Source organism: Pleurodeles waltl, chromosome 12 (assembly GCF_031143425.1).
Source record: "Pleurodeles waltl isolate 20211129_DDA chromosome 12, aPleWal1.hap1.20221129, whole genome shotgun sequence".
Lineage (NCBI taxonomy): Eukaryota > Metazoa > Chordata > Amphibia > Caudata > Salamandridae > Pleurodeles > Pleurodeles waltl.
The window spans coordinates 677,177,756-677,200,235 of NC_090451.1; the positions used below are offsets into that span (position 1 = coordinate 677,177,756).

The window sequence follows — 22,480 nt, forward strand, 5'->3', positions numbered from 1 at the left end:
AAGAATCTGGGTTTGCATTCTATTTCAGCCCCATGGATTAAGTTTTGTGATACGAAAAAATAATCCAACCTTACCAATTTAGCATGTGGGAACGAGTAATAGGTATACCCTGGATCTACAGTTTTAATATTTTCCCAGACATCTCTCAACCCATGTTCCCTTACTAACCTCCTTAGAGCTTTCCATACTTTAGGCTTTCGTCCCTGATATAAACTCTGGGTGCCCATGCTCCTGCTACCTACCTCTAAATGAATATTTAAGTCGCCACAAATAATTATTGGTAAGGGCCATCCAACTAGTTCCATATTCAACGTATCCAGAGGCTCAGCCTCGTCCAAAACTGATCCATATATAGTGCAGAGGGTAAATTTAAATGTATTCACTGATAATTCTAAGAGAGCCCACCGCCCATCGTTACTTGCTCGAGATCTACAAACTTGTACATTGTTATTTCTGGCAAGTATCGTCACCCCACGTGTCGAAACCTCTTGTCTGGTACAAACAAGAGGCGTCAACCCAAGCTCTCGTATGAGCTCTCGCTTACTCCATGCAATGTGTGTTTCCTGCAAGCAATATAAATCTGATTTAATTAGTTTAAGACCAGCTGCCACTCTTTTCCTTTTCTGGGGGCTATTTAGACCGCAAATATTCAGTGTACAAATCCTTAATCTATTTGCCATATCACTCAGTTTGATATACCAAACTCACGTCAATACTTTCTCCCTTAAAGAAACCAACTTGTTGATATTGAATCCTATACATCCTCTTCTTTTGATATGTCTTCATTAAATTGTTCTGAACATTTCTGCCTATATTAGTGCCCCCCCCACTCCCCGCCACCCCTCTCCCCCTTCTCCCCAATCTCCCATCCTCCCACCCCTTGTACCCCAACCCTGCTACCAACCACCCCTCCACCCCCCTACACCCCTTACCCCTACCCTTACACCCAATTTATGGAGAGTATGGGATCTCACTGTCCCTAATGATGGTAAAGCTTCCGCTCCGACCGTCCCTACCCAGTGCATGATTTTCTTTTTCTTTTTTCTTTTACCTTTTCTCCCTTTCTTTGTCTTTATCTCTCTCTATCTAACCCTGTTTCAGCCAAAAAAATATATATTTTTTCCTAAAGGGGGGATTAATCCTAAGAGGCTTCTCTCTTACCCCCGGCTCGACTTCTCAGGGCTTAACTCCTAACCCTCTCTACTTTACCCCCACCCCTATGTCCCAATCCAGAAAATCTATCTTAGGGAACCGGACCGTTAAGTCCACCCAAAAAAGCCCTTGCTTTCTCCTCTGTCGTGAAGAAGTAAGTCCTATTATCCATTACTACTTTCAGTTTAGCCGGATTTAATAAAAAAAACTGTGCCCCCTTACTTTGAAGTGGCTGAATTAACTGCCGGAGCCTCCACCTTTTTTCAACAGTAATATGGCAATAGTCTGGTCTCACAAAAAACTCACATCCCTTAGCCTTACTTCTAGCATTGGGTCGAGCTCGGTCGTATATAGCCTGCCTTGCCTGATAATTAAGCAAAGAGATTAATATTGCTCTAGATCTACCACTTCCTCCTTCTGAGTTTGGTCCTATTTTGCTAAAAGGAAATCGATGGGCTCTTTGAACCTCTTTGTCCCAGTCCCACTGGTGTAAGTCTGGAAAAGCTTCCTTAAAAAGTGCGACCATAAAGCTATGTATATCTGATCCTTCAAGTCCTTCTGGTACACCCAGGACACGCAGATTATTCCTCCTCATTCTGTCCTCTAAATCTGTCAATTTCCACTGAGTGTCCTCAAGTTGTTTCTCCATCATTTCTCGAGATGACTGGCGAGCTCCAGCCTCATCCTCCAGACGCGAGATCCGGGTCTCTGCTTCTTCCATCCGTGTAGTAAACTCTGAACATGTCTTAGCTACTCGACGAATTTGGATTTGCATCTTGCGGCAAGCCATTTGAGTCCTACGGCTCTCTAATTTAGATTCCTCTCGATGTTCCATAATGCTTTGATATATGGTTTCCAGTGACACAGGATTAGGCTGTTTTTCACCATTATCATATAGAGTTAAATCATCCTTGGAATACTCCCACTGAAGCCCCTGAAGACCCTTAGTGTCCAATGGGTTAGTGGAGTGCTTATTAGGTCCTACTTGCTCACTTCTCTTCCTCTGTTTTTTCCTAACAGTGGCACTCCTGCCACTCTCCTGTAATTCCTTTCCCAGTGCCAAAGAGGACACCTCAGATTCGAATTCAGAAGAAGTTTTATCCGCCTCCAAATCCAGCTGCTCGTTGCTTGACCAACTTGAATGATCTGATAGTGAGAAAAACTTGTCTCCTTGTATTGTCTCATTATCGCGTAATTCCACTGGCCTCCGCTCCACCTGTAATAATGACCTAGCGCCTCGTGCGCCCTCCCTCTGCTCCCTCTGCTCCATCTGACTCCCGGTAGCTTGTTTTTGTAAAGTTGCCACATCTTCAGCATCACTCTGCCCACCTTCATGCGGGGGGGGGGCACATCTATAGCCGTCATCTCTTCGTTTACTAGAGGATCAGCCTCCTCCACGGCGGCGGGGGGGTATCTATGCCCCCCACCAGTATGTCCTTCCCTTTCTCAAAATACCTGTCCAGTGAAGCACTCTTGTTTTTGGAGACAACCTTCTCACCTAAGCCTTGTTTTATATCCGTACCCCCCCCCTGCTGTGCTGACAGGCTTACTCTTACCGGCTTGCCTCGTCCAGACAGAGTCACATTTTTCACTCCTTTAGGTGGCATTTTTACCTTTTTTTTTTGCTTTTTAATGCAAAATGCGTTATTATAATATACGCCCAGTGTCAAATACTTGTAATAAAATAAAGAAACTCTGACCGTTTTTTGAGTCCACGTCGAAAATTGCCCCCAATTGGGACCCGTGAGCACAGACCTGTAGTTGTCTTCAGGTAGGAGCAGGAGCAGTCCAGACCGCATCCCGGGAAAGCACTTTGCAATCCTTTTAGCCTCCGTCAGCAAATCCACGTAGTTTTACTTCTCCCAGGGGAAAAAAAAGGCCCCGCAGAAACCAAGAGCCAAGTAGCCTTGAACAATCCTCAAATGAAAAGCAGTCTTTCAAAAAGCAATGTCACCCGCAATATTTCCCCTGTGCCGCCCCTCCTGAGAGTCCTGGGACAGTCATCCCCAAAAAAAGAGGGAGCAGGTGAAGCAACGCGAGTCAGCACAATGTTGCTAAAATGCCGCTACATTGTTTTCCTCTAAGCGCGACTGCCGAAGGAAGCTCCGACCCGCGGGAGAGCTGCCGCAACACTGGGAGGTTTCCTTGGTCGGAGCAGACGCTTCGCGGCTGCGTTACGCGGCCGTCATCTTGCTCTCCGTCATCCGCCTCCAAGCGGGGTACCCATGGTGCTCTATTTACAGTGAGAAGCTGATTACCCAAGCAGTTTGGTTAGCTGGTCCTTCATCCGGATGATGGAAAAACCTTGCATCCCCAACACGGCGGATATGTTACCAAATGTGTGCAAAAAAAAAAAACACACACACACAACAGCATTTGAGTGAGGAGTATGCGAGTTCAGCATATTTAGTTTTCTCTGTCTACTTTTGAAGATGCGCGTCTCCTGTCAACAGTGTGAGTAGATATATTCCAATGATCAGGAGTAATTGAAACATTATAAATCCTCTGAAATGGAATGCTAGGTATTTTTAAATCCATAAAATCAAATAGATTTTGGGCATATCATACAATAGTCTCCTTGTTCACCAACAAAACAAAGTGGAGTTCATTAAGGGTTCAGACCCAGTTACTAGCAGGTGTAGTTGAACTTCTTGCACACACACACACAAAAACACACCCATATCACATAACACACAGAGGGCCCAACTACACATAGGACACACTTTTCCATTTTCCGTTTGTGTACAGTGCACCTGTGCTAATAGGAGAACCGTGCACAAAAAGTGAAAGTGCATCCTAATACAAAGAATGTGCTGCCCCCAGGGCAACCAGGAACACATGCTGCCCTGGGAACAGCTCACTGAAGTGAAATACTGAGTGGCTGCTTCAAAGACACTCTGAGTTTCACAGTGCAAGCTGCAACCCACCTGCACTTTGAGGAAGGATTAGAGACTCCCCTGCAGACGGGAGTAGTGCATGACTGCCACTGCCTGCAGTGAGAAGTCTGGGGTGGTCAATGGGACCCCCTTTCACCACTCCAGAGGGCTGCCATCAGGGGGCACACTGACAGTGCACCACCTTTTTCTGGCACACTTTCAGTGTACCTCCTGACAAATTCTTTGCCTTTGAGCCTGCGTACTCATTACAGAACCAGCATAGAGGCAAACAGATTCCCTCATTTGCATGAGGACACTCTCCCAGGAAAATAAGGGAATACATTCTTAAGATAGTGCTGGTGCTACATGCGCGACAGCACTCTCAGGGTATGGAAATAAGTTATGCCCATCAAACCGCCTGGATTTTTTTGCTTTTTGACCACCTGGCATGTGACCTTTTTACTGTGAGGGATCGTCACAACGGTGACTCAATCACAGTAAATACATGACGAATGGGATGTGTGTGATTACCAACAGCGTCTGCTATTTAGGACAAGACTACTGCGATGCATCAAGCGTAAGTGGCACTTGGATGGTTACACATGAACATGTTCGTATAAGCATGTGCACACGTGTAAGTGCTGTGCATTGGAGACTCCTGTTGTGCAGAGCCCAGTAACTGTGAACAGGTAGCCTGGCAGAGAGGGGAAAATCAATTCTGCAAGTTCCAGAAACATGGCTGTAGAGCTTATGGGTCATCAGGAATGTTAAATTTCTCTATACCAGGCTTTTTGTCAAACTACTGTGCCAAGTTGATTACATTTCTCTCCAGCAGCGAGATCAAAGACCTCCCCACATAAAGGGAGCAATTGGAAGTGCTTTATTCAGCTCCTGAAGAAAAAAGGGGTGGGGTGGAATGCTCTGAGTTAATCAACCACCTGTCATACTGCACCAGGGATGGGCCTGTCCAAACCCACTAAACAAAGGCGGGAGCCCAGACCTCTGGAGCCAACCCAGGATGGGGACTCTCTTTAAAGATTTGCTGGAAAAGGCCCTGGAAGTGATGTCAGTGGGGGGCAGAGCTGAGGTCCCCAGAGCAGAGGAGGCAAATGACTCCTGGGTAACACCATTTTGAAATGTCTGAGCAGGCTGTGTAGGAAGGTTAGGAAAGGGTGGAGAGGTGATGTGGCCCCCAAAGACAGGCCACGTTTGCATCTCTGCAGGCACTCCCCACCCCGACTTAAACGGTCTTGCGTAGGGGAAGCTTTCTCTTGGTGGTGTCTTTCTGCTGGACACTGGGACTGAAGGCAGCCGCCATGGAATACTGGAAGGAAGAACCCCTTGATGGCCATCTGGACTAGAGACTCAACTTCAGTATACCCCAGGGCCAGTGGGGCTCTCCCCAGAACCAAGAAGGTTGTCCCCTTACACCTCCTGAGGACTAGTTGTGTAAAAGACTGGGTTTCTGCACCAAGGAGGAGAGAGGTTGGGCTGAAAACAAGGAGAAGCACTGGTGCAGGGAGCCAGCAAAACCAGCCCCCTGCAAAGTTTGTTGCCTTTGAGGCTAAGAGGTCTAAAGAAAGTGTTCCAGGGCTCACCACCAGGATCTAAACAAGACCAAGATTAAGCAAAACGGACCAACAGGGCTTGATGTATGAGCCTGCAAACAATTTGACATTTGACCACCAACAGCGAGGCCCAGAGCACATGGAGCTGGACTGCTGGAGCCAGGGCTCAGGGATCACTGCAAGAAGAGCCCCTGAGTGTCTTAGGCCAGGGGAACATGTGTGAGGCCCCCCCACCAGCGTTCCAAAGGCCTGGGGAACCCATTCTCCAGGCCAGGTTCGTGATCATGGCCCCTGCACCCTAAATCCAGGCTCCCGAGGCAGCAAAGGAGGGTGAGAGCCGTCATGCTTACCCTGCATGAGAGGAGGAGAAGGGAGGGACCCAGGATCCCATCTCTGGGCCTCAGGATGGCAAGGGAGGGAGGGAAGCTCAGCTATGTTTCCCCTAGATGTGGCCAGCCTACCTTGCCCCCTTGCCTGTGTCTGGGGGATAGTGTGAGGCCACCACCCAAATATGCCCCTGCCTGCAGGAGTGGGCATGGCAGAGGAACCTTGCTGGGTCCAACAGCAGCCAGGAGGAGTGCTGCCCATGAAGGGATCTGGTAGGGGTGCAGCCAGGGGTTGGCTCCCTGTGTTTCCCCCCAGCGTGAGCCTGCATGGAGTGACTGGATGGATCGATCACCCCCAAACAGAAGAAGAGGCTGCGCAGTGCAAGGCCACATAGTGAAGGTCAAATTGAAAAACAAAACAACAAACTACAGCAGAAATGCTCATTAATTATTTACTGCTTCTGAGGGAGTGCCCCATAGTGCCCTGTGGGGCTCTTGGATTTGGCACATACTTTTTCCCTCGTGGTGGATGAAGGATGATGGGGCCACCACCAACAATGCCCAAAAGAGTATAGGGGAGCTGCAGGGGAGGCGCAGCCTCCCTCAAAGGTTTTGTACAAAACTGACCCTAAATCTGCATGGCTTTGTAAAAGATGACTATCCCAGGTTTTACCAGCATGTTTAAGCACTCCCAGGGGTCGCGAGTTTCAGATTTTCCAGCAAGTGCAACAAGCATGGCACGTGATAGGGTCTAAAAGGGCAGTGGAAAGGGAGACAAATGTCAGTTGGCAGGGGTACTAGGCGAGAGAAAACACAATATTTTGTTAAATAACCAACATTTTTTTAACACTTTCAAAGCAGAGAGGGAGGTGTGTGTGCGTGTTTGTGTGTGTGGTTTGTCTGTGTTTAAGTAAAACATTCTTGTGAAATCCGACAGACGCCTCACCCTACCCGACTCAAAGCACCTGTAACCCACTATTTTCCAGAAAATACATTTATTAGGGGGGGTATAACACAACGAACACCCTCCTCGAAGCCACGCCCCTGGCTGAGGCATGGGTGATAGTGGGAAGATGGAGAGAGAAGTCCCTGGGCACTCCCTGAGCAGTCATGTGCGCCTTAATGACGCAAAAGGCTGCAATCATCTTATGTTGGGGTCCCCAAGTGACTGTTGTGTGCTGTATAAGAGCTTTGTAACTGTGCTCCTCAGCACAGAATCCTTGGTAAGAATACAAAGGCAAAGCAAGGGCCAGCAGCGGAGAACGACACAAGAGAGACAAGCCAAGCACAGCACCGGAACCTATGCACAAGAAAAACGTACACCTCAGACGCTGAGCAGCCAGCCCCACTCAGGGCCACAACCAATCATGAGCTTCTGCACAGCTATCGAAATGACCTCTCTTATAATAGCCAAGAGTGGCTCATTAAAAAGCCACATCCTAGCTCCAATCAGGTGGCATGCAGGTTGGTACCTGTACCTGCTCCTGGCCTGCCTGATGCCACCGTGTGTTGGACAGTTTGCAGGACCAGGGTGTCACTTTCGTACCCTCCGTGCAAGAGGGTTCTACAGATCTGGGGACATCCAGATTGGAGGGGTCTTTCCGCTTCACGTCGATTGGGTTCGCTACCAAGTCTCTTTTGAAACAGAACCTGCGCCTATTACCTGTCGAACGTAAGAGACATTCCAAAGTTATTTCTTGTATCAGTTCTCCATGTCTTTCTAAGGTGCTTGGCTTCTGGTAGGGATGCAAAATCTACGATCCACAAACGGCTGGATCAGGTTGTAAAATAAGGTGTCCCTTTTTTCATCATTTTTTATATTTGGCAAAAACTGATTGGATGAAAGAAAATAATTAAATATGGATTTCTGGTAAAAAAAAAAAAAATCCTTTAGCTTCAGTTTCGCATCAGAGACAGACATGTACACGTGAAGTTTGGCAAATATTTGTACAGCAGAATTTGGATGGAATGGTCAGTCATTAACCGCAATTAATGCGTTTGAAAAAGACAGCATATCTAAATATTAAAACAGCTCAAGTTTGAAATAAGCCATAACTAGCAATAAAACGTGCAAAATGTATATGTAGAATTTGCTCACTGACCCTAAACTAATTTTGCAGTTCACAATCCCTCCCAGAACATGTGTATCTTTATTCACAGTGGCACTCCAAATGAAGGGACTCCTATGCTGGGTTAACAGAGCATCTCAGCAGATGCTGATGTTTTAAGGGTTTTTTTTTTTTTTGGAGCACGCGCGCGCGCCCCTCTCTCCCCCTTTTCGTCTAAAGCCTATGGATAGATATCTTTGACATATGGGAGTCTGAGGGACCCACATCACATTCTGCGGTGGGTGGGGGGTCATTTCGCTTTACAGCACTGTTTAGGTGTCTGACTAGATTCGAAGTAAATTTCTAATGTCATGCGAGGCCATCTGTACCTGACAGGTGCAGTTTTCATGGAGTACATCTGCTGCCAACACTTGCTCAGACTTTTTGATCACCTCATTTTATTTTCCTCTCTTGTAATTCCCACCACGTAAGCCCTGTTCCTTTTTAGCATAAACTTGTCAAGGGCGTGTTAAGCCACCCAAATGCTTAAGAACACACACGATCCTATAGCTTTGTGGCTGTGCTAGGCATGTTACACAATCCACCTCCGTCACGCATGCTTTCCCGTTCTACACCAAAACCTGGAATGTTGGACAATCACCGTCATGGACGTTCTAGTTAGTTCTATTTTTGCATTACATTTTAATAAAGCCGTCATCAGAAGTGATAGGGTGGGGCGTGTGAGAGGCAAACACGACGGCATCTTTCAGCAGAATGAAGTAGTCCTCAAGCGCACACCTAAAGGACATTTTATGAAAAAGATGGCACTACATTCAAAGAAACCACAAGCCCAGGAGTCTAGTTTTGATTGTGTTTAAGCAGGAAAGGTAGGTTTGGCTATGAGTCGAATACGCGTGCACAGCTTGAGCACATGTGTACCGCACGTCACAAAATTAATAAAATATAATAATATTATATAATCGTCTAACCGCAAAATATTTAAAAGTTAAACAGTTTAACTGGAATCAAACTTGTTGAACAAACCCAGTAATCGACAGCAAGCCCTCAACCATCTGAGTTGCCCCACGAGGCAAATTAAGAGGCACTGATAGTCAAGAAACATCAACTGAGCTACACTATACATAAAGACTGAATATATTTGACATAATCACCGATGGGATTTTTAGGAACCGTATTATAACGTAGATCTGCAAACACACACCTAGCTTTACGTTGACGTGGCACCTACGCCGCGCAAACACTGTCGTTACTAGTTCTCACCAAACTCTCATTTTGTCATAATCTACGTGTACATAAATCCAAATATTTCGAAATTAAAACCCATACTTAAGCCAGCTGCAAATTACGCACGTACTTGCAGGGCAGTAAATTCGTACATCAAGCCTGTTTTCCATTATTTAATTTGTTTACTCTCCTATTTGTAACCAGTATATACACATAGGAAACCAGTGATTTTTTTTGCTTCCTTTATCTTTTTGTTTTCAGTTTTTTTGTCTTAAATATTCACCTTCCAAATGTGTTCATGTTATGCGTAAAGCTTTTGGGGCATATTTAAGAGAAGCTTGCGCCGCTGTTGCATCACTTTCAGTGATGCAGCAACAGCGCAAATCTCTCAGCCATATCTACGAGGCCACGAAAAGCCACTTTGCTGTGAATGTCCTCATAGATATGGAGTAAAATAAGGGAGCACAAGTCGTTGAGTTTGTTGACTCTGCACCAGGGAGGCATTCCATGGGCATTGCAGTGGGGTTTCCCTAGTAACACCCTTAGATTTTGATGCACCCCCAGATTTACAAGAGCCTGTAATCCAGGGGGTGCGCAAAAACCTTACTCCTCCCCACGGGAGGTGCACCAAGGAGAAATATCTTTATTTCTCCTTGTTTTTTCCTCATTTTATGAGTGCTGCATTCTGCAGCACACATAGAAAGAGGGAAAAGCCTCCCGGGTGCAAGGGTACCTGCGTTGGCACTACGCAGTCAAAACTGCACCAGCTCACTTGGAAGGGACAGGAATGAGCTGTATTGTTTACGTATGGCTCATTCCTGTCCTTTCCTTTTGATGCAAAGCAGTGCAGCAAAATGAAAAGCTGCTCTCCCCTGCACCAACATCTTGCAAATTTTGCACTTCATGATTAACTTGGATGTCCTGATAAGTGCAGATAAACATAATAGTGAATGCCTACATAACTGTGTGAGTTTTTAATTTTCATGACGCCTTCCATAGCACCCTGTGGTCGAAACTTTGGGCCATATTTATGTCCTGGTTTCTGTCACTCTTGCACCATGCAACATGGTTCAAGAGCGACAAAATTTAAAGGAGATTTATGAAGACATGCAAGGCCCCCTTGAGTGGCTTCATGAATTTCAAGTCATGTAACGCAGCGCAAATCACTGCATTACATAACTCTGTGCCAGGAGTTCCCATTCAACATCCATGAATGTTGACGCATTCCCAGATTTACAAGAATTTGTAAACCTGGGAATGCGTCAAAATGCTATGCCTCTCCAGAAGAAGTGTTCCAAGGAGAAATATTGTTATTTCTCCACATTTTTGCTCTTTCTATGTGTGCTGCATTCTGCCAGTCTCTTGAGAAAAGACTGAATTATCTGCTTGTAAAATAAGAATAGCAGAAACAGCGCTAAATCATTGATAACACATTGCTGTTAAAAAAAGGTATAGAAGGATCTAACTTTCTTTAAATTGTGTCCTCTAGCTTTGTCTTTCAGAATTACCTGTGGCTTCAGGCCTTGGTGTTTGCCATTGAGGAGGTCAATAGGAACCCTGACCTCCTACCCAACGTGACCCTGGGGTTCCAGATCTATGACTCCTGTGCAGATCTGATGCAGTCCCTTCTGGGCACCCTCTGGATGATGACCGGACAGGAAAGGCACACAGCAAACTACCGGTGTCATATCAGCAGCTCGCTAGCAGGAATTGTGGGAGACGCGGGCTCCTCATCCTCCATCCTCATGGCACGAGTGCTGGGTGTGTACAGGCAGCCCCAGGTAGGAACCAGTAAATCAGTGACATAATAAGGCTCATGTTCATGCAGTCTGTGAAACTTGCAAAGTTGCAACAACGCCTTATATTGTACAGCTTGTGTGAAGGGTTTCCCCTAGCTTGGTATTTCCTACAGCGCTGCTATTGGTAATACAGGAGCATAATGGATTTCCTTATTAGATCTTTCTTGACAGCGCAGCTTTCTGCCAGATATGTTATTAAAAACTCTTGAACATATGCATAGCATGGACTTTGGGTGTACCCTGATGAGTATTACTTTTCTCATTTTATGCTATTAGCTATTTATTGTAGTATTCCACCTTCCTTGAAGTACTTCCATTGGAATGCACAAGAGACTATTTTGCATTCGATTAGTTCAATCAATCACCCTGTTTGCCACATTCAGTTCATCACTTTAATGCATTCTGTTCTTGCATTGGAAAGGCCATTAGGGCTTGTATGTAGCATTTGTGTATGCAACACATATAAACTCTATTTGTGAATGCTTGTCTTTACATAAGTTGCTAGGCCAGACATGTTGGCTTTGCCAATACTTATTATGTTTGGAATTTATGTTTAGTTGTTAGAAGAGCACCACAAACTGGAATTCAAATCTATCACTCCTCAAAGAGCACATCAAGCAGGGACTCAAACCTATCACTTCTCGACGAGCACATCAAGCAGAGAATCAAACCTTTCACAGCTTGAAGAGCACACCAAGAAGGTAGCCATACCTATCATTGTTCGAAGAGCACACCAAAGAGGGAGTCAAATCTATCACTGCTCGAAGAGCACACTAAGCAGGGAGTCACGTCTCTCACTGCTTGAAGAGCACACCAAGAAGGTTGTCAAACCTATCTCTGTTCGAAGAGCACACCAAGCGGGAATCCAAACCTATCACTGTTCGAAGAGCACACAAAGCAGATTATCAAACCTTTCACTGCTCGAAGAGCACACCAAAAAGGGATTCAAATCTTTCACTGCTCGAAGAGCACAATAAGCAGGAAGTCACATCTTTCACTTCTTGAACAGCACACAAAGCAGAGAATCAAACCTTTTACTGTTCGAAGAGCACACCAAAGAGGGAGTCAAATCTATCACTACTCGAAGAGCACACTAAGCAGGGAGTCACATGATTCACTTCTTGAAGAGCACACCAAGAAGGTAGTCAAACCTATTACTGTTCGAAGCACACACCAAGCAGGGAGCCTAACCTATCAGTGTTCGAAGAGCACACCTATAAAATTGGTGCAGTCCCCTGAGGCATTTTCCTCTATCTATGTATGCTGAAGAATGCAGCACAAATAGAAAGAGGAAAAACACTGAGAAATAAAGATATTTCTCCTTGTTACACCTCACCTGACAAGGCACAGCATTTTGGGACATTCCCAGGTCTACTACTTTTGGTAAATCTGGGAATGCATCAAAGCCCATGGATGTTGCACAGGAATACCCACGCAATACCCATGGAATGCCTCCATGGGGCAGAGTAACGCAACTCGGTGATTTGCGCTGCATTGCTTTACTCCAGATTTATACCGTTACTCAGGGCAACAGAAGTAGGTCTTGCGTGGCTTAATAAATTGCATTTTGGGCTTGTGTCGCGCTTGCACCACGTTGTGTGGTGCAAGAGTGAAGTTAATTCCCCTTGTAAATATGTTCCTAAATATTTAAGAACCCTTGTGAAATTGTGAATAATTTCACATACAGTACTTCTCTTAAGAATTTGGGAAATTTAAGAGGACAAAAAGTACATAAATTGAATTCTGGGCTAGTTTTGTTCCAGTGAGAAATCTAGTGTGATGAATTGTTTGAAGACTGTATTCGTGGGATCAGGTACCTCGTTTGATCATCTTCTTGAAAGAAACTGTAGACATGGGGAAAGTCTATTGCTCCTGAGTAAGGGGGGCGGGGCATTCTTGTGTATTGCAACCTTTATTCTACTGGGAATCAACTAAACATTTTCAGGAGCGGTGGAATCATGTTATCATGTCTTTGAATAAATGCAAAAATAGCCATTTGTTATATACAATTACGTCACGAATGGGTGTTTGGTGTAGAACACTGCATATTATGTTGCAGTAATGTAGTAAAACGTGCGTGCTGTCATGACTTGAGGTCTCAATATCTTCACCTGAGGGAAGTCTTGTGAACCGGTAAGCATATTTTGCGCAGGGGAATTTAGGAAATAATATTATGGACAAATAGAGGAGCAAATTATATGTTCAGCTCCTTTGTTCAGCAAGAAACTAGCCTTTTCTGGGAGGTTTAGGCAATGTTAGTTTTAGAGTGACATTTTCTACATCATTCAATTTCGGTACAAGTTATAATTTTGTAAGTACAATGATACATTCAATTTGACCGGGAATTAGCGTAACCACAGCTACCTGTAATCAAAGGATTGTTCGTAGTCAGGCAGCTCTGTCCATAATGTGGTGTATCTGGAAAAGTTGTGGTTTGTCCCTTTACCCCTAAAAGAGTGTTTCCGTCAAAAGAGTAGTTTTGGTGGTTTACTCCTGTACTTCATAGGAGTAAATCTCTCATTATTTCAGAGTAGAAGTCAAAGAGGAGTTTGTGCATACACAGCCTCATGAGCTTTGGAAATGCTCAGACTTTGCAAGTAAACACCCTAGAATGTCCCCTTGCAGCCCTGAATGAGAAGGAACTCAAAAACACTATTTCATCATCACGTAAGATCACACGTGGGTAAAGCAAGTTTTCGAGTTCAAGGACACCTTTTCTGAAGGAGTGAACGTTGTAAATCTGACAATTTCTGCACCTATACTTGGCTTTGTAAATCAGTGCTTCACTCTTTGATAATAATTTAAGGGGTTATGGTTTTAAAACCTTAATTTGTTGTTTCTTCATGCAAAATCAAAAAGCTTTTTAAGCATGTATAGACAATATTAGTGAGAATTACATGTACATTCTAATCCCTTTGCTCACAGTTTATTCTGTTAGAAAACAGTGTTCCATGTATTTAACAGGATGATGCCTGAGAAGTTTTATTTTATTTATTTTCAGATTAGCTATTTTTCCACAATCCCTCTTCTGAGTGACAGGAACCAGTTCCCTTCCTTTTTTCGGACCATCCCAAGCGATGACGTTCAGTTTCGTGGGCTGGCCCAGTTGGCCTTGCAATTCCATTGGACCTGGGTGGGCCTCCTTGCTGAAGACAATGACTATGGCCAACACGGCATCCAGGTATTCCAGACAGAGCTCCACAAGGCAGGGGCATGTGTAGCCTTCTTGGAGTACATCATACTCAGCAAACCAGACAGGAATGCAAACCATATTGTACAGGTGATACGAAACTCAACCGCAAATGCCATTATCATGTTTGGTCTCGATTCGCGGATTATGCCATTGCTGGATGAGCTTGTAAAACAGAATGTAACTGGAAAGGTCTTCATCGCCAGTGAAGCATGGTCAACATCAGCGCTCTTGTCTGTAGAGCAGTTTCGGGACCTCCTCTCTGGCACAATTGGTTTTACAATTTATAGTGGCGAGATGCTGGGCTTTGCAGAGCATTTCAACAGTGTACACCCTACAAACTTCTCCAATGACATTTACCTGAGGGAGTTCTGGGAAACAGCTTTTCGCTGTGAGTGGCAAGATCATGAAGTTTTGAAAGGCTCGTTGAACAGCCAAACCAAACGTTGCACAGGGGCTGAGAGGGTGGACAGTGTCACTGGGATTTATAATGACATAATCAGTCCAAGAGTTACGTTTGCTGTCTATAGGGCAGTCTATGCCATTGTGTTGGCTCTAAAGGATATGTATTTGTGCAAGCCGGGAAGAGGGCCCTTCCACCAGCGAACCTGTGCCAATATCTTTAATTTCCAACCTTGGCAAGTAAGATTTTATTTGGTGTCTATCCATAGGTAGAAGGGAGAAATGCATTGTCAGGGGCTTCAGGTACTTTCTTAAGCTATGCACAGCTTCCTTTTTGTGGTCTAGCTTGAAAGAGCACCAGCTATCTGTCACTGAAGCGCATTGTATACAATACTCCAAGGAATCATGCTGTATACCAGGCTCTGCGGCCAACCCCAGCCACCCATGGCTGATGGCTGTGCACAGCGATGGTTGGATTAACGTAGAGCAATGAAAATTACTTTGTGTTAAAACAAATACTGAAATACACTGGAAAAAACAAAGGTTACAATGACGTTATAGTTAGGTTTTGAATTTACTTGCACAAAACCATAGAAATTCAGCAGTTATAGTTAGAGTTATTTCAAGTAACTATAACTCGTGGCCTAAGGTAACTATAACTCGCGCCCTCGCCATGCACTGTAATTACCACGGATATTACAGCACTCATGACAACTTTTATAATGTGAATGAAAATATCAATGAAATATTGGAAGACAAATTATTGAAGAAAAAACTGTGCAAGGCAGGGAACATTATGGTCCTTGGTGTAATTCCACAGAATGTTAATGTAATTTCATGGAATTCTGCAGAACAATACTCTGCCAATTTCGCCCACTCCTAAAAATATGCAATTTTTTTTAACCTTTGTAGCTCAAAAACAGTTTTTCCATCAAATCGAATTTTTTTTTACAAGTATGTTATAGTTAGGAAATAGAATTAAAAAAAAAAAACTTAGAAACTCGTTGAAAAAACAAAGGTGACAGGGCCATTCTAGTTAGGCTCAGATTTTACACACGCAAAACCATCGAAGCTCAGCAGTTATAGTTATCTGATCTAGCCATGACTTATGCCCCCTCAACACACTGCTTATGACCTCACATATTACATCACTAATGAAATCGCTGATAACACCTCAAATGGTATCACTGATTACATCATCCAGTGAGAGTGTTTCGTAAAACTTTCGGAGACGTTTAGATATATACTGACCTACTGCGCATGTTAAATTAGTATTTTTTTCTCTACTACTAATGAATGACACTATTTGTAACATATGTCAACTGATCTATAACCCTGTTTTTAAAAAAAGTAAATGTACTATTTATCACTGAACTAGCCTCCACATTGACTCATGTCCCCTGCTGATTTCTGTGTATGGCAGTGCTTTGCAACAACCTAAGTAGTTCATTGAGACTTCAATTCACAGTGATGTCCGGGTATAACTCTATTTCATGACACACTGACCAGTTTCCTTAAGCCTCTCTCCTTTGCGACGAATGACTATAGTTGTAGGTTGCAATACATTCATCTGTTCACTAAAACGTTACTCTAGGGTGCAGGTCGGTACCAACACCACAATCACTCATACAGCCCAGTTAAGGTCTCAATAAATTAACCAAAGCTCAATCCTTGGTAGCTTGGCTCACAAGCAGTCAGTATTAATTTAGGAGACAGGTGTGTAAAGGATTTAATAGCAACAAAACAGTAAATAATTAAAACACAGCACACAATAAAAATCCAACACCAATTTATAAAACAAAAGGTAATATTACTATCTTTAAAATGACGCCAAAGCATCAAAAATCTAATGAAGGGAACCAGAAATTTGAATTTTTTAATTCTAAATCTAACAATGTTCTTTCCAGTGCTTAAAGGTGAAAGCGCCAACCGGTGCCATCTGGTTGCATCTGACCAGTTCAAAATCAAAGTTTGAGGCTGACCGCAATGGAGCTCGGTCAGATGTATTGAGCTGGGGGCTTCGGCCCAAATTTTGCCTTTGCACTTAGTCACTATTTTAGTTCTATTTATCTTGCCGTCAAGAGGGGCTTCTCAACAGGCTGGCTTGCAAGTCAAAGATGATGGCTTGCTTCAGCACAAGGCCCCGGTCAAGTCCTACAGGTCCTGGTGCTCCGGAGCTTTTAGCAGGATGAACCTCAATTCCAGGATGGGCCGCTGTACGATGTCAGCAGTTTGACTCTTGAAGACAGGTTAGCATACTTATGGAACTTTTTCACAAAGTCTCCAAATGTCTCTAAACTTCTGGATCTTCTTCCAGTTGGGGTCCTGAAGTGTCCACAACACCAGACTAGGTTTCAAAAGCTCTGTGTTGCTCCTTAGAGGTTTGGGATTACAATTCCCATAGTGCACCTGGTAAAACCCTTAAAAATCGACAACTCTGGTCAGCTGGACTCCTCTGGTTGGAGTTGGTGCAGGTGACTCTTGTAGCTCCTTTGTACCTGTTGCTTAGAGTGAGCTCACTCTTAAATCCTTTAGAAGCTAGGCAAAGTCCTATTTTGTGAAGCCGAGAGTGTGCACCAGATATGTCCTTTGCCTCAGCCCACGCTACATCGTACCTCACAGAGCAGTTTGGCCCAGCCTGTCAAAGGCTGACCAATCAGAAGAGGCTGCTACAGGGCTGATTTTAGGTAATTTTACGAAAGAGCTCTAAAACGTTTTTCTTGTAATAGTTGTAATAAATCTAACATTGGCAAGTTGTTGGATTTATTTAAACTAATATGTTGACACTGAATCATTCTTCTAGTCCATTCCTATCAAAAGTTAGACTTTATTAAAGTTTGATAAAGCCTTCCCATGTTAGTCCTTTGAGCTATCTGTGCTAGACTGGTAAAAAACAAAACAAATTGACAGTTTTCCCCTTACCAAGGCATATAAAACATCTTGTGTAGTGCCTCTGCTTATTACTACAATGCACACTAACCTTGGGGCACCTATGATAGATCTTTGGGGTGACATATATCATTATAAGGTGATTTAAGACTTTGAAAGTGCTTTCAACTCCAAAGTTGAATTTGAAAATAGTTTTATTATAAAAGCAGCCTGCAAGGCAGGGCTGGCTTTTAAAATGACAGAGGCACCACAGCAGTGCACAGTTAAGTGCATTAACTCTACTGGCCCTTTAAACCTACATTCCCTGCCATGTACTCTGGACTTACAGATAGACTGGACCAATTGTAATTATGCTCAAGTACGTATACCTTTAAACTGAGCACTGGCCCTGGGCCTGGTTAGCAAAGGCCAGAGCGCAATCAGAGTCAGAAAACACTAGTATCAGTCAAATATGGGGGCAAAAAGTTGGGGAGAGATGCAAAAAGCCCTGTTTTCTCACAACTAAACATTTGAAACAGGCTGACCTCTCTACTCACACCTTTCTCGAGGATGAAGAATAATTTTACTAGTGGTTTGTGACACAATGGCCTGTCCGCTGCAGCTTCTCTACTGGTCATATGTTGTAGTGGTTTGTGTAAATCTTACATTTACACTAAAACCTCTTTCCAGGTTCACAAATGTTGTTGTTGTGGTTTGCAATAAACTAGCCCATACGGTTGGACATTTTCCTTTGGTCATTTATGTTTTGAGTAGTGGTTCAGAAGACCCATGAGTATCTTTTAGGTGATAAGTGAGTTTAGGAGTTGATAAGGTTAGAGTGAGCTCTGTGCTGTACATCGCCAACCTGGGTCTTCTTATTTAAAAAAATGTAAATGGTATTTTATAAAGAATATTGAAGTTTACTTTGCTGGATGATATAATCAGTGATGTCAGTTGAGATGTCATCAGTGATGTCCTTCAGTGATGTCACTAACCTTGTCAAGAATTTTTTTTTTTTTAAAGATTTTATTCCAGTTTTTGAATATAACAATAACATTATCGCAAAGGTGCTTAGATTAACTGTTCCCCCCTCCCTCCCTTCATGCTACAAATTATAGAAAAATTATTCACAGTTGGCAGGTCTCAATGGTTAGTTGTTACTGTCCTCGCTCGCAGAGCCTTAGGACTCCTGTGTTGTGTTAGAGTCTGTATCTGAGTCCGTAGTGGTTCTGTTTGCTTCTTCGGAGAATGCATTTGGTGATTTTAGTTTTTCCAGGATTAATTCCCAATGGGATGCGTCATCCCTTGGTCGGAGTTCGCGTAATGCCTCGCGAAGCAGTGACGTTCCTTCTGCTTCTGCCCACTTCACTAAAGAGTTTTGCCATCTGGATATTTGTGGGCCCGTTGGTGATTTCCAGTTTGTAGTTATTTCCCTTCTTGCTAGGATTAGAGCAAGGTCTATAAATTTGTTGGAGATTTTAAGAGCTATTGGGTGTGGAAAGTCCCCCAGTAGCGCCACTGCCGGGGATTTAATTAATAATCTATCAGTGCAGGCTGATGTTTTAGCGAAAGCCTCTTCCCAGAATGAGTTAAGTTGGGGGAAGCTCCAGAGCATATGTATAAGGTTGGCTGCGGGCTCCGTGCATCTGGGACAGCTTGAGGAGTTTGTTCTGTAGATTTTGGAGATCATGTGTAGGGTCATGTAAGCTCTGTGAAAAATGTATAGGTTTATTAATTTGAACCTGCCATTTCTGTAAACTGGATAGATACGAGAGATGAGATGATCCCATTGCTTTTCATCCCAAGCGATATCCAAGTCCGATTGCCATTTGTTTTTACGTTTTTCTAGGGGTAGGTATGTGCTGGCTTGTAGCGCTTTGTAGATTCCGAATACTACACCTTTTAGATCCCCAAAGGAGCAAATGGTATTGCAACTATTATGAGTGGGGGGGTTCAAGGATTCCAGTTCTCCAGGTTTTTTGAGCGATTTTAATGATGGCGTTGTGGGTAATGAATAAATCGGGGGAGAGGTTATATTGTGTTTGTAGCTCAGTGTATGTGAGGAGTTTCCCTCCGCCGTATAGGTCTCCTAGTTTAGTAATATTATGCAAAATCAGTTTATTGAGGCCTGAAATACTTTGCTTCCCTGAGATATGGATCATGCAGGACAGTGGGGCCTCCGGGGTGTAAGGGGTATTAATGCAGGAGCGTTTCAGATGTTGGGACCAAAGGTGTCTAGCAGACTCCCATTCTATCGGGAGCAGCTGTTTGGTTTTCCGGGGGTTCAGTAGTATGCCCAGTATCCTGTCTATGGGGCAGTTTAAGGGAAGGCGTATTTCAGCGTCAATTGGAGGACTGCATAATAATTTAGCGACCCACTGAAGTTGTCCTGCCCAGTAGTATAACTCCATATCCGGGGCGGCTAGGCCACCCTCAGCTGTAGGTCTCTGGAGTGTTCTTAGTGCCATTCTATGTTTACTCGGACCCCAGATGAAGTTTGTAGACATGGACTCTATCTCTTCCAATACTGCTTTCGGGATTATGAGTGGGATAGTTTAGAAATAGTACAGCAGTCTGAGCAGCACTATCATTTTAAGAAGAGCTACTCTGCCTGTGACTGTTAGTGGTAATGTTTCCCAAAAGCGCATACTGGCTCTGATCCCTCTGAGTGCTCCTTGTATGTTTCCTTCTAGTAGGTCATTTACTGAGTGGTAAATTTTTACTCCTAAGTATTTGAATGTGTTAGGTGACCAGGGGAGGCCTCTTGTGTCATTTGGTTACGGGGTTTCTTTGTGCAGTGGGAGGATGGTGGACTTTCTCCAATTAATCCGAAGTCCGGAGGCAGTTCCGTAACTGTCCATCATTCTCATGGCCCCAGGTAAATCTGATTCTAAGTTTTGTAGGAAAAGCAACATGTCATCTGCGTACAATACGATGTGGTGGGTCAAATTATTTATTTGGATGCCCCTATAGTAGAGGCCTGTTCTTGTCATATGCGCTAGGGGCTCTATTGCGATTGCGAAAAGAAGGGGGGATAATGGACATCCTTTTCTCGTGCCCCTGCCAATCTGAAACAAAGGGGAGATGTAGTTGCCTGTTTTTACTCTTGCAGTAGGATTAGTATATAATAGTCCACCTTACAAATCCTTTGCCCAGCCCCAACTTTATCATAGCTTCTTCCAGATAGTCCCATCTTAAGCTATCAAATGCCTTCTCTATATCTACCGAGATGATCGCCGCTTGTGGTAAGTTTGGGGGCAAAGAGTGGAGTATTGATATGAGGCGTCTAATGTTTTGGGATGTGCTACGATTGGGTATGAAACCCGATTGGTCTTGGTGAATCAATGATGGCATATGGGGGAGTAATCTGTCAGCTAAAATCCGGCTTAAAATTTTGTAATCTATGTTGAGCACTGATAGGGGGCGATAAGAGCGGACGTCTGTGGTGTGTCTATCTGGTTTCAGCAGGGGGATCATAATAGCAGTGTTGGTGGATTGGGGGAGGGAGTTACTATTCCACTCTTCTGCATACAATGCGCAGTGGTGGGGGGCTAGTAGGTCTTGATACTGGTGGTAAAATTCTAGTGGAAGCCCATCCGCTCCTGGGACTTTACCCCTGGCCATACTTTGGATTGCAGTTTGTATTTCCGCAATCGATATTGGCGTCGCTAGAGCCGAATTGTCTTCTGTTGACAGGTTGAGGGTGGTGAGGGTCTCTAATTCATGTAACTGGGTAGGGGTCAGTGTTATGGTGGGGGGGCATATAGGAGTGCATAGTACTCTTGGAAGACAGAGTTAATGTCTTTTTGGGTGTAAACGTATGTGCCCTGTGAGTTTTCGACTTCGACTATTACAGATTTTTAGCAATGCATTTTCCCCGTATAACTATTTAAAAAGTTTCCCATTCAATGGATCTAGTAGATGCCGTACCCTCGTTGTGTTTGAAAAATTCTCCGATAGCTGTATGTAAAGTATGTTTAAACGCTTCGTCTTCGAGCATTTCTGCTCTTAGGCACCAAGTTGGGATTGTCGGTCTCTCTCTGCCCCAGGATATTGAAGCTATCAAGGGGTTATGATCAGAAATCGTTCGGCTAAGATATTCTGCGGATACCACGTCGCTCTGCATTTCAGGGGATACCAGGATAGAATTGAGTCTAACATGTAGATCATGTACAGGTGAGTAGTATGAGTAGTCCCTAGAGTGTGGGTTAAGTGTTCTCCAACAGTCTATTAATTGCCAGTGTTGCTGCCATTCTATGAATTGCTTTGCCGTTTTCAGCGATTGGGATACTGGGGGGTGCGATCTGTCCAGGGAGTTACTGGTAATGCAGTTAATGTCCCCTCCGATTATATTTGTGCCAGCCAGAAGAGGACCTAATTCTAGCAATAAACTGGCGTATACTCCTCCTATTGTCACTTCTCTGCCACCTAATCTTCCACTTGCTAACACGTATCTTCCCTCTTTATCGATAGCCTTGTGGAGTATTTGGAAAGGGACCCCGGGACGGCTCCACATAAGAACTCCCCTGGCATAGTAGTTAGTGGCAATTATTTGACCTCTTCATCTTTTGCTAAGGGCTTTAACTTCCTGCTCTGTCAAGTGAGTTTCTTGTAGTAGGGCTATGTGTATTTCCCTTCGCTTGAGGTAGATGTGGATTTTGTATCGTTTGGACATATTATTTAGGCCTCTTACATTCCAGGTTATTATTTTATAGTGAGTAGTCATTATTTTGGTTAATCTTGGTTGTGTTGGCAGAGTTACTCACAGGCTCTGCGGCGAGTGAGGCTAAGTTAGTCGACCTATATTTAGTTTGAGATCTGCCTTCTAAAGTGATTGTGTTTGCATGAATTGTCCCATTCCCAACTCTAATTCGAACTTTCCCCAACTCCCTCTCCCCAGGACCGGATAACAAAACTTTCCCTGTCCCAACCATACAAACTATCCTAATTCCTACTGGAGGTGGGAGGTGCGTCAGGGCCGAGAGCTTACACCCCGGGACGTTCCG

The 22,480-nt window shown here is 44.0% G+C and overlaps 1 protein-coding gene across 1 annotated transcript in view; it reads left to right on the forward strand.

The window, feature by feature from the left end:
- The window catches only part of LOC138267232 (extracellular calcium-sensing receptor-like), a 65,905-nt gene that overhangs the window by 15,083 nt on the left and 28,342 nt on the right, over positions 1 to 22,480 (forward strand). The window contains exons 2-5 of the mRNA XM_069216087.1: positions 10,705 to 10,996; positions 14,016 to 14,846; positions 16,514 to 16,602; positions 21,948 to 22,074. Coding sequence (XP_069072188.1) covers positions 10,705 to 10,996; positions 14,016 to 14,846; positions 16,514 to 16,602; positions 21,948 to 22,074 — 1,339 coding nt within the window. The remainder of the gene's footprint in view (positions 1 to 10,704; positions 10,997 to 14,015; positions 14,847 to 16,513; positions 16,603 to 21,947; positions 22,075 to 22,480) is intronic.